The sequence below is a fragment of the Kogia breviceps genome, chromosome 1 (genome assembly GCF_026419965.1).
Source record: "Kogia breviceps isolate mKogBre1 chromosome 1, mKogBre1 haplotype 1, whole genome shotgun sequence".
Classification (NCBI taxonomy): domain Eukaryota; kingdom Metazoa; phylum Chordata; class Mammalia; order Artiodactyla; family Physeteridae; genus Kogia; species Kogia breviceps.
The window spans coordinates 154,075,594-154,088,593 of NC_081310.1; the positions used below are offsets into that span (position 1 = coordinate 154,075,594).

General features: G+C 45.7%; 1 protein-coding gene across 22 annotated transcripts in view; it reads left to right on the forward strand.

The window, feature by feature from the left end:
* The window catches only part of DAB1 (DAB adaptor protein 1), a 1,205,719-nt gene that overhangs the window by 1,135,867 nt on the left and 56,852 nt on the right, over window positions 1-13,000 (forward strand). For 19 of the 22 annotated variants that reach the window (XM_067006941.1, XM_067006927.1, XM_067006946.1 and 16 more), the window contains one exon: window positions 6,594-6,653. In XM_067006941.1, coding sequence (XP_066863042.1) covers window positions 6,594-6,653 — 60 coding nt within the window. The remainder of the gene's footprint in view (window positions 1-6,593; window positions 6,654-13,000) is intronic. The other 3 variants (XM_067006942.1, XM_067006945.1, XM_067006944.1) reach the window with 1 other exon arrangement.

Sequence of the window (13,000 nt, forward strand, 5' to 3'; positions counted from 1 at the left end):
ATTCACAATGTTGTGTTAATTTCTACTGTAGAGCAAGATGATTCAATTATACATATATATATACTTTCTTTTTCATATTCTTTTCTATTATGGTTTATCACAGGATATTGAATATAGTTCCCTGTGCTATACAGTAGGACCTTGTTGTTTATCCATTCTCTATATAATAGTTGGCCTCTGCTGAACCCAAATTCCCAATCCTTCCCTCCCCCAACTCCCTTCCTTTGGCAACCACAAGTCTGCTGAACACACTTTTTACCTCATTAATTCTCCGAGATATACTATAAAATAGGTATTTTAATCCCACTTTCTCAAGGGGAAACTGAGGCTCAGAGAGGTTGAGTAGCTTCCTCAGGGCTGTACAGCTGTTTAGAGCCGGGATCAAACCCAGGCAGGTGTGTGAAGGCGGGACTCTTGCTGCTTCCGCTCTGCTTTTCCATCAAAGAGTCTGAGTAATTACAGCACAGCACACATCAAACAAATATGATGACCTCCAGTTTTTCACTAATTAGAATTTTAGTCCTATTTGAAATATAAACATTACAGAAGCAGGAAAAATGTTAATGTATTTAAATAAGTGATTTTAATTTCCTTAATTTACTTAGTTGTGTGGTCTGTTATTCTGCCTTGGGCGTGCATTACTTAGGTAACAAAAGTAAAACAGATTTTCAATTTCCATCAAATGCACAGAATTCTAAATGGCCAAAATATAATGTTAGCTCTACCAGCAACTCAGTTTAACCAGCCCTATGGAGTAATAATCTATTTCTATCCACTGGATCCGTCTGGGTTGGATTCAAGTGTGAGGTCGCACTTTGAGTCTTTGTTTAAAATCATTGCTTATGAAGTTTCTATCTTTAACCAGAAAAGTTGCATATCTGTCCTCAGTGTCAGATTTTAAGGTACAACCTTGCAGTGTCTCAGTACTGTTACCGAACCAAACTTGGATCCGCTCACCCACGCAGTAAAGACAGTCTACTGACACCAGGTTGGGTTGAAGGAAAGTGCCGAGTTTATTGCAGGCACCAAGCAAGGAGTCCAGGGCAGCTGGTGCTCAAAACACCTGATCTTCCCAATGGGTTTCAGGAAAGCATTTTCAAAGGCCAGGTGAGGGAGGGGAGTGGCAGGGATGTGATCAGCTCGTGCACAATTCTCTGATTAATTATGTGGTAACAAGGTGCTGTCACAGTATCAATCCTTAGGCATCACTGGGTCTCGGGGCTACATGTTCATGGTCATCAAGTAGTTAATTTCTTCAATTTGGTGGAGGTTTTAGCATCTGCAAAACAGCTCAGGAGATGTATATCAGATCCTATTATCCAGGTACTTTCAGAGGACATGGGGGAGGAGTCTGTCCAGGGAAGACCCCACAGGGTCCTGCTCAGTTACAGTATGAGGCCAGAGGAAACCACTAACCAGACATCCTATGAAGAGGGAGCACCTTTGAAAATAAAATTAAGCTTTTCAGTATAAGAGGTTCCTGATTTCAGAGTTAGCTACAGTTGGCAGGCGGGGGACTCTGTGGGGGCAGCCTAGTGTACTGGGAAGAACTGGTTTCGGCAAGCAGGGAGCTGGGGTATAGTTCTGGCTCTGTCACCAACTACATTTGGCTGAGGGGTAATGGGCAAGACACTTGCCCTCTCTGAGACTCAGTTTCCCCAACGATAAAATAGGGGAATAAGTTCTCCCTCAATCACATGTTGGCATGAGAATGAAACAAGATCACGTGGAGACTGTAAAGAAGAGCCTTCATCCCAATCTCACACTGAATCCACAGCAATTAAGCCAACTTGTCAATCAATTTCTTTCTTTCTCTGGGCCTCAGTTTACTCATCTGTAAAATGAGCAAATGAAGAGTCTCTCAGGCATGGCCCTTTTCCGTTCTTTGCAACTAGTGCTTCATCATAGGACTGTTAGAGGAGCATGCTGGCTTGCTTTACAGAGCAACAAGACTCTTGGAAATGGGGTGTGGGGGTGGGGGTTGGTAACAGTTATAGAGCCAGGTCCCTGTGAACGGGCACTTACATGCAGTATCTTATTATGTCTCACAGCAGCCCCAAGTACCTTATATCATTATTTCCACTTTACAGATGAGGAAAGTGAGCCTCTCAAAGATAAGGTATCTTGCCCAGGGTCACAGAGCTAGCAAGAGGTAGAACCCCCCACTCATAGCCAGGTCTCTCTGACCTCTGTACACAAAATAAATCCAAGGCACTTTTCAGCTTAGAATGTCCTTGATGTTGAGTTTTACAAGTAGATTCTGTGTAGGTTTCAAGTCACTATCTAAAAATCCGCACTTGTTTTACCAGTTCTGAGGCCCAGGATCTTTCCATCTGTCCATCATTAATAGGAAGGTACCATCTAAGGGAATTAATATTTTATCGCCCTCTTTTGGAAAGGCCTCTGGTCATCCTCCTCTCTTGCCTCACCAGTCCCCTGGGCCTCAGTTTGCTTACAAGAGATAAGCTCTTGGGCCTAAAGGTAAGGCTGGGCTCTTAGGGAGCTGCTGTTGGGAGCCTCGGGTTTTTTTTTAGGGCCTACAAGTGTTCCATGTCTATTCCTCCTGAGTAGATTGCAATGTTTCTTATACTTCAGCTTGATCAGGGTAGTCTCAGATGTGATTTTATTTATCCTCTGTTTTCGGGAATGAGGGCCTAAGTTTTTAACTGTTTTGTGGCCTCAGGTGAGGTGTCTCACTTTTGTATCTCAATTTCCTGGGCTACAAAATAGGGGTACTGTATTCTCTGCTTCTAGAAGTGGTGTGAAGATGTAAAGCAACCAGGACAGCACTTGGTACATAGTAGGTTCCGAGTAAATGTCAGTTCCTTTTACTTGCTAATGCCATCAATATCAGATGCTGCTCGAGGTGTCTTATGATGATGTATTAAGTGAAGTAGAACATGACTTGCTCTCCTCATCTTGTCAGAGAGTGCAGTGGAAAGCTGCAGCCTCCCTTGACTTTGCTATTTGTTAACTCCAACACAAGGGAGGGAAAGACCCTTGAGTAAATGTCACCTCTCTTTGAGGCTCAGTAGTCTCATTCTCCAAACCGGATTAATAATAATAATTGTCTTTCTATTTGCATGCCTCAGAAAAAAGTATCAGTTGTCTTTTTAAAACAACACAGAGCCTCATAGTACAGAGTGTTTTTACCCATCGCTTAATTTTGACCCTTCCAGTAGCTCTGTGAGATGAGAACAGTTGCAATGACTATCATTTTAAATGTAAGAAATTCAAGCCCTTCATACTTAAGTGATGGGCCCAAGGCCAGAGCCTCTGATTCTAAACCCAGTGTTCTTTCATACATTAACAAGCTTCCAGCATAAGCGAGATCGCAGCTCACCAAGGGCACAGTCTCTAAGTTTGTTCATTCAAAACTCATTTTTAATCACCCAAGGTGTCACATATTGTTATTTTAAAATGATATGTCTCTAATCCTATGCCACCCAGCTCTTAACCTGTCTCTCCATCCTGTTAATATGTTGCTGCACTAAAAGTGTCTTCTGTATGGATGGTCCTTAATGTATAGCTTTTAGACTAATTTCATTCATTCATTCAAAAAGTAATTATGTATGGAGCACCTAGCCTGTGCCAGGCACATGAGGACGTAATAGTAACCACAGCCTGGTCCCCACCTTCAAGGCGTTTGTAGGTCACTCCTTGGATACTCATGACAACCAGATGAGGAAACTGAGGTTCAGAGGACAAAGTGACCTCTCCAGGGTCACCCAGCCTGTGGCAGAGCCAGGATTAGGAACCAGACCTCCTGCCTCCTTTTGGTCCAGGACTGTTATCACCCTACATACCATCATGTTACTGAAACGGTCTACAGACGGGATGGACCAGCTAGGGGGAGATGAGAATCAGGACCCAGGCACTTTCTGGCCTTCATCCTTTTAGCACTTCTGCTAGTGTTCTGTCCTCAGCACACATGTGGTAAATGTTTGATGCTTAGCAGTTTCTTGTTTAACCACCATTTACAGATGGGGAAACAAGGATAATAATATAACCGCCCTGCCCTCAGCAAGCTTATAGATCAGTCAGAATTCAGAGTGACCAGGAAGCCGCAATGTGGTCTGACAACTCCTTTATAAGATAAAAAGCACATTTTACACCCTCCTTCAATAACCTGATGACTTTCCCATCTCCCCCCCAGCAAGTCAAGGAGCGCCGATAATTCAGGGGCCGTATTCATCTCGTTCGCCACCATTGTCCTGGGCAAAGCACAGTGCGTGACACGTAATAGGTTCTTGGTAACTTACTTCTTAATGAAAGGATGCACCAGAGGTTACAAGAGTACAGAGGAAGGCTCAGATCAGTCCTAGAGAGTCAGACGAGTCTCCCAAGAAGATGTCCCGGCAGAAATAAATCTTAAAGGAAAAACGGGCAGATTGGTATCTCACCCATGGGACCCAAGCAGGAAAGCTTTTCTCAATTATGCACAGTTTGGGTTTCGCCATCCCACTACCTTCTCCTCCACTTTCAGGCATAATTGAGAGTCAGCTGTGGTTCAACTTGCTAAGCGCCCATAGTGAGCAGTGAATTAGGGGAACAGAAAAACACTGTTCGTGTTGCTCAGGCAAGGGCGAGCTAGGAAAAATAAAAGTGAGGGCTGGTAATTTATTGGCCGTCATTAACAAGGACTCTGTAGGCATTCTTAGAGCATTCCTTTTAGACAGAGCTCGGTTATCAGGAGCAAAGAAATTACATTCTTCACGGACTACCAGCGAACTAAGGTTTGCAGAAGCGCCTCTGAAAGCACATCTTTCGAGCAGCCATGCTCACTCAGAGTCACGTTTTTCGCAAGAATGTGCACGAGCTTCTGGGAGTATAGAATGTGATGTCAGAGGAAAAGAGGCACCTGAAACTGCTGTGGGAATGGTGAGGACCCGGGTGGGCTGCAGCTGTATATGCTGTAGCAGTTCAAAGGCAGACCGCCCAGGCTTAAGCTCCTGGCTCTCCATTCTCGGACTGAGGGACCCCCTCCAGGGCTCCTTTTCCTCCTCTGCAGCATGGGGACAATTGTCTTCCTCACCTGATAAGACTTGTCCCAAGGATTACATGAGAATGTATGTAAACACCAGTGTCTAGCAGGGTGCCTGGGACATAGAAAGTGCCCTGGCAGTGTTAGCTCATACTGTTGGTGATAAATGTCTTGTTCGGTAGCCAGAATGAACTGCATTTGAAATCTGATCACTTACCAGCTTTGAAGCTTTGGGCAAATTTCCGTAACAACTCTGAGCCTCACTCTCTACTAGTAAAGTAGAGACTACAATAACAACTTCTTAGGGTTACTGTAAGGATTTTAAGGTAAATGAGAGTGAAAATGACAAAGGGACTCAAGGAATAAGCTCAAATTCTTCCTTATCTAAGAAGAACGGTGTGGTTAGCTGGTCCCAGCCTAAAAGATACTTTGTCTCTCTCTTCACTATTCTCTACAATCCTCGATGGTACACTTACCCAGCAGACACCTACCGAATGCCTACTGGCTGTTAGGCACTGTGCCTGCTTTTAAGGGGCTCTCTGTCTGATGGAAAGAAAGACAGGTTATCAGACATTTAGAAAAACCACTGCTGGCTGATACCTCCCGTGGAGGTTTGAGTTAAGCTTTGCTAGTTGCTGAGGATGAACTAGTGATTGCTTTCCAACTGGAGGGTTTCAGAGCAAGGCCCCTGGTTGACTGATTTGAAAAGTATCTCATGCATTCACAGTTATTCATGTGTATTTAGATACCTATTTACATAATGTATGAATGGTAAAGGAAATTATCATTCTAGCACTTTACAGTATGATGGTACCTAATAGTTTTTGATTATTTACTCTCTTTTCTCTTTGATCCTCTCAATAACCTGAGAGAGTAGCAGAGTCAGTAGCTCCAGTTTATAACAGTGAAGCTCAGAGGAGCGAAGTGACCTGCTTAGGGCTTGATAGTTACCACGTGGCCCAATAAGACCAGATGGATGGGGAAGAGACGAGACGGAGGGAAGAAGTTCCAGATAAGTGTTAAAAACCATCAGAGATTTTCTGGATTCTCGCTCATGCTTTTCCTGCCATTGATGGGCCCTTTTCTTGAGTAGAAACCTTTGGTGATTATCAGATGATTTGTACATGATCCCAACAGAAGCTGTACTTTGTCCTAGGACCTTGATATTTACTGTATTTTAAATAGCCTGCATCTCAAATCAGCATGGACTAGTTCAAGCTCCACCGCAAACTGTTTTTAATCACTTTAGGCAACTCCTAGCACCTCCCTGGGCCTCACTTTTGTCTTCGGTGAGATGAGGATTATTTTTTCCACCCCATGATCTCTGAGGTCTCTGGCGTTTTGCCTCCTATTCTGTGGTTCTGTGAGGAGCCCCATGGCAGACCCTTGTGGAGTGATTCACATTCTCCCTCTCCTCCTCCAGTTTTCCCGAGAGAAGGAGTCTCGCCCACAGCTTTCATGATCCCAGCAGCCCCTTCTTCTGGAAGTTGGGCCCCTCAGGGGCTGTGCTCACACATACTTAGCCATTGGAGGGGAAGCCTGGTTGCTTGGTTCTTTGAAAGCATAGCACCAGAGTGTTTTGACTGTGTCACATTTGGTTTTTCCATAGGTTCCCACCAGCCAAAAGAAGGAAGGTGTTTATGATGTGCCAAAAAGTCAACCTGTAAGTGTAAGTATATCTCCTCCCTTCTGCTGGGTTCCCATGACCGGCTTTATGTTGACGCTATGTCTGCAGTCCGAGGAAGGGAGCCGCCCTTCTGGATCCGTGTCCCAACCTGTATGGCTTTGCTGGGGAACTCCTCAGTGGGTCAGGGGGAAGGGAGCATGAGGCGGAAATGATGGGGCCAAGGAGGGGGTGCCAGTCTGCATGAAGGTCTGGCCCCATGAGTGGGAATGAGTTGAATCGTGCAAACTACGGTGTCCAAGGGATTCAGAGTCTCAGGTGTTTTATGGAAAAAGTCTCCAGCCAAAGACTTCATTGTCCCTGGTCAAGCAGGGGGCAGTTCTTGGTTCTGGGAAGAGAGTTGTCCACCCAATTTGAAAGTGGTCAAGAAGCTTTAGAGGGTCAGAAGAAGGGCTGGCCAAAGCCTTTGGAGTGTATAAGGGTCCAGCCCATGGGCAGCACACTGTAGAAAAGACCAGGTATCGTGGGCTTGCAGAGAACCCAGAGGGCCCACTGTATACCTGGACCCCATCTGCTATTGGGACTCTGGGAAATCTGAGACACAAAGGAAAATCCTCAGCTCTGTGCCACTGCTGGGCTCAGAACCATATTTAAGGCCTTCCGCTGGCACTCAGAAGGCACCCTCCACATAATCCAGGCAGCCCTGGGGAGCCAGTGCAGACTCTTGAGCAAGGGGACATGTGACTTTGCCACAGCTTATGTAAAAAGAACTGGGGCATTTAGTCACTGTTGATCTCATTCAACAATGGGTGGAAAGAGCATGGGGTTTTGAAGTCATGCTGACCCTCAGGAATCCCAGCTCTGGTCCTAACAGAGCTGTTGTGAGGCTAAATGACCTTATCTGGACCATTGTTATCAGTTGTGGACCCCATACTGTGAGAGACATAAAGACGATCTGCATGTTTCAAGATGAGATTAATAATAGCATTTGAAACCCCATCGCATGAGGGGCAGCTAAAGGGCCTGGAGATGTTTGGCCTGGAGAAAGGAAACCGTAAATATGGAGATGGCCATCCACAGGGCCATTAAATGGAAGGGGGATTATACTGCTCTGTATCAGCCAACTCTTGGAACCGAGACCAGTGGGTGGCACTACAAGAAAGCCAGCTCTAACTCCGAGTGAGGGTGACCTACTGACAGTCCGAGCTGCTCAAGGGTGGAACTCTGGCACCTAAGAGAGTGAGCTCCCTGTCACTGGAGCTATACTAGCAGAGCCTTGGAGACCCCCCTGTCAGAAAGATCACGGGGCAGAGGCAGGGAGTAGGGATTCAAACACTGAATGGCTAGAGGGGCAAGACAAGCCTTTCTTTCTCCTTCCTAATTTGAGCTTCTGGATTCCCCAGTTGGGAGTCTTTCTGGTCCCTTCTTATCCTCCCCTGCCCGTGCTCCCCTTTTTCCTAGTGAACTTTCTTTCGGATCCACGTCCATTTCTCTACCCCGCTCTGCCAGTACCTTGAAACCACCGTATCCCACCTAAATACTGCTTCCAAAACCCAATGCACATTAGTTTTAGTGAAAAGACATGTCAGAATACCAGCCCCTTAAAAAACCCTGAGCCTAGAAGCAAGAGTAGAAGGCATGCAGTGTGGTGCCACTCAGGGAAAGAGCAGTTTTTCTCCCCTAGCCCTTTGCGTTTAATCAAGCCTCCGTGTCACCGAGACACCGGTCTGCTCTTCGAGTTTCAGTTAGGTCCAGCCCCTATCACACAGCTCCCTTCAATTCAATGTGTGCCTAAATTGCCTCACTCGCCCCTAACAGGCTTAGATGCATGAGGAAACATGCTCCATTCGCCGCCTTGGTTTTGTGAAGTTATTAGCCCGACTGGCCACACCACCTCCATGCTTAATAGCTCCAAAAAAAAAAAAAAAAAAAAAAAACAACTTCCGACTCCTCAGGCTGACATACCCGGCACTCAGATCCCAGCCTCTCTGTGTCTCTGACCTGCCCCCTCCTGGTCCAGCTCGATGGAACTCTACAGTTTCCTGGGGGAGTCACGCCTTCCCCCGACATCCTGGCTTAGTGTCAAGCGTTGTGTTTTGCGGGGACTTTCTTTACTTCTCCCGATAATGTGAGCACGTCACCCCTGCTTTGTGCTTCCGTACCTGTCATTCTTCCAGGAATACCTCTGACCACACAGTGTTGGAATTCTTCTTCCTCATTACTTCCAGGAGCTTCCTGAGGTCCTTGTGTTACCAGGAGCAAGCCCAGGGTCTGGTTGACAGCTGCTCTAGGAATAGTATATATTTATTATATGTATGCATATATAATAAATATATGAATGACTCTACCCCATAGAAGGAATTTATGATAATCTCTGCTGCTTTTTTTTTAATGGGAATTCCCTGTTATTCTGATTCCAAAATAGTCATTAACTGTACATACTGAGGTTTCGCTTGGAAAATATCGGAGCTGCCTGAATGGCCCGCAGTGGTTCCCAACCCACTCTTCCATAAAGTCCTAGAAGCATCTGATGGTGATGATGGCTTTTCCATGAACTATCTGAGTATTAATAAAAGCCTACGAGAGGCAGGAAGTGAAAAGCACAATTTCAAGTTAGAGGCAGATGGAAGCAGGTAGAACCTTAGTTCCTGCCCTTACTACCTGTGGGGCATCTGATAGGTCTCCTTGCCCCTCTGAGTTTCAGTGTTCTCATCTTCCAAAAGAGGTTTTGGAGCCTAACTTGCAAGATGATTTGAGGAGATAGTAGCCGATGTATTGGAAAGCTGGTCCCACTTGCCTAAACCTCCCAGAGGTGCTTTACATACCCCATGTCCGCCGCTGCTCTGACATCTTCCTGTGTTCCAGGTTTCCCCCGGAAGCCCTGCCTCTCTGCTGAGTGTACCTTCCCTAGGATACCTCTGTGCCCCGAAAATCCCTGCCGTGTTGTCACTATTTGCTCCCTCACCACCTGCTCCTTACCCAGAAAGACAAACCAAAGACAACCAAAGTAGGCCATGTTAGGCAGCTTCCAGGGAGTTTGGGGCTCCCACAAGTTTCCCACAAGAAGGGAGACTGCCCAATGGCCTGTTGGTCTAGGGACCACGTGGTTTCTTCTTCCTTGGGATGGGTCTGCACGGAGTCCTAATAAGGGACTCAGCTTGGGGCCGTGGTTGGGGAAAGCCACCAACCAGCCCCAAAAGAAATGGCCACCGGGTCTTCAGAGTCAGATCTGGGTATGGCTGTCATCCTGGCCACCTACTAAGGGTCCTTGAGTAGCTTTTTGCATCTCTAAGCCTCAGTGTCCTCCATCTGTAAAAAGAAAGTAACGCCTACCTTGTAGCTTTGTTTAGAAGATTAAAGAAAACATTTATGTAAAACCCTTACGGGGATATGGAGTAGATTAAATGCAAACATTTCCATTTGTTGCTCTAACAAGCAGAGTACCAGCCAACAATTCTCACCGAGCTGGGGGATTGCCAAGTATTCTAGGTGATGACACACCTCGTCTGGGAAGCCTTTCTTACCCCAGAGTAATCAGCTCCTCTGGGATACCTCTGTCCTTCTCTTTGCAATGATCATAAAGGATTATTTTCTCTTAATGTATCCCTGTGAGCCATTGGACTTTGGGTTCCTTAAAAGCTTTGACTTCGGGGTTAATGATAGCCCTGTGTAGTTTTTGCCTAAAGACTAAATGAGCTTAAGTATGTGAATCAGCACAGTGCTTGGTGCACAGTAAGGATTCAATCGCTGTGAGCTCTTATTCTCTTTGTTTTCCTTACTTTTCTGTGAGCTCCTTGAGGAAAGGAATCACTTTTAATCATCACTATCCCTAAGGTAACTCTTCTTGGGATTTCTGATCTCTTTGAAATTTTGCTGGTAGACTCTCTCCCCAGAAAGAAACGCGTGCACATGTAAATTTTTGTAGTCCTTGAAGCCGACGGGATCCCTTGATCTCAGCTCTAGAACCTCTGTCTAGAGCTCTGTCTAGTGGCTTGTCATCACTGTTTCATGGTCAGAGATATCCTCAGTAAGGTGGCAAATTTGATGTATTGCGGATTTCAGAGTTTTAGGGCAGTGGAAGTTAGAATTCACTGTGTTTGTTATATTGTTCTTACCCACCTCAGTGCATCAGCTTATGGGAGCAAAGTTTTGTCTCGATTAGCTGGGCCCCAGGTCTTCACTCATCCCTGTGGTAGATTTACGTCCCCCTTGTCCTATGACCGTAAGATGCTCAGCTGTACTGACCCTTTTCTTCTTCTGCTTTCTCAAGGAACACATTAGGATGCTTTTGTTTGCTTATTTTACTTTGCACCTGTAATAGCCCCTCCTTCCGGCAGATTTGTCCTTAAGGTCGTGCTTTGCTCCCCTCCACCATTTCCTGGGAACTCTAAGCCCAGATAAGGATTAATCTCACTCACTCCTAGAAATATACATTTCATGCCTTCCTGGTCCAGGCAGTCAAAAGCTTTGCATGGGGGCTAATCTTTCCTGTATCTTAAATATGTGAGTCTATTTCTATGTCAGGGTCTCTGAAATCCAGTGGCATAAATGCTTGCTGACAGGAGATGTTGGATGGCTAGAGAGTTAGGAAGGTTTCAGGAAAGAGGGTACAACTTGGGCAAACCCTTGAAGGATGAGCAGGATTTGAACAAGCAAATGAGGCATGGAAGCACTTCTGGGCAGATCACTGGGGTCCTGGCTCCTGAGTCCATACTGCCTTTACTAGCAGCACTCAGACCTGGTTAATTTCTCATCGATTTCCCTCTCAAAGAAGTTGGGGGGAGACAGGTAGTCTCCCTTTCTGCCAGCTGACTGACTGACCATGCTGTCATGTTCTTTAGACAAATACCCTGGCCTCTTTGGGAATGTCAAAAATGCACATTCCTAAGTGGGGAAGAAAGTGTCTGCATTCATTATTTAGTGCTTTTTGCACTCTGTTAGCCTTTGGACATGATCTAGTTCCACAGCGGGGCATTCACAGGCTGCTGAAGGGCCCATTTCAGACCCTTTTATGCCCCACAGCACTGAACTTGGTTGAGACTTACTGTGAAGGTCACACTGTTTCAACGACACAGGCCTAAATCTTAGTATGACTTATGCCATTTTTGCATGAGAAATATTCTGCGCTTTTCTTCTCCCCTCCGCTTACGCTCTCATGTAATATTCTTTCAGCTGAAAAAGATCTTTTATCCTTCACCTTTTAAATTGCCCAGTTTAAAAGCCTTTTATGTAGTTGTATTAGGCATAAAAGACTTTCTAATTATTGGTAATAATGAGCCAGTGAATTCTAGCTGAACTTTTTCTGGCCTTCAAAAGAGAGATTCTGAAAATTTGGCATCACGGTAAATAGGAAGGGACACAGATTGTCAAATGGATAGGTTGACCTCGACATTAATTTCTTTTTGGTGAAACACGGATTCAGAAATTGAAAAGAATGATCAGACCTCTCTGAGTTTCCTTCCTCCCTTTGTCAATCACTTCGACTTCCTGAGACATTGTTTTTCGCTGGGCTGCAAAGCGGAAAGGATGACCATCCGCTACCAACATCTCAGGCCTTTCGTGAGACTCAGTGCAGCAATGTGAAAGCATTTCCTGTGATAGTGAGGGGTCGCTTTTATGAGACGCTGTGGAAGTAAAGATTGAGGGATGGTATGTATTAGTTGCTTCTGTTTATTTTATGTGCTGTCCTATGATTAAGAGAAAGGCTCAAGTTTAATGACAAGAGAGGGCAAAACTGGGCTCAAGATGAGAAAGAGGGCTTCCCTGGTGGCGCAGTGGTTGAGAATCCGCCTGCCGATGCAGGGGACACGGGTTCGTGCCCCGGTCCGGGAAGATCCCACATGCCTCGGAGCGGCTGGGCCTGTGAGCCATGGCCACTGAGCCTGCGCGTCCGGAGCCTGTGCTCCGCAACGGGAGAGGCCACAACAGTGAGAGGCCCGTGTACCGCAAAAAAAAAAAAAAGATGAGAAAGAAATTTCAGGCCATCTGAGCTGATTTTCAGAAGAAGGGACAGCCTCTCAGAGTAGCGAGCTCTATGCCCTTAGGAGTATTCAAGCAGATATGGTTGAATGGTTCTATAAGGGAATCCTTGTATTGTAAAGGTTCTATAAGGGAATCCTTGTATTGTAAAGGTGACTACACTGGTGGACCTCAGAATCACTCATCTCCTCTGGCACTCCATTTGCCCCTAAGTACTTAACTCATCGTCTTGCTGCCAGTAGCTCAGCTGCCCGAGCCGTGTACACCACAGGCCCCATTCGTATCTTCATTATTATCACCTGGCTGTAAAGGAGCACACCCTGAAGTGCCCAGCAATAAGTTATGGGCTGGCCCTGTGAAGTTAGTGCTCTGGATGGGAAGAAGTTTACCAAGTATTATAATCAAGTCATATC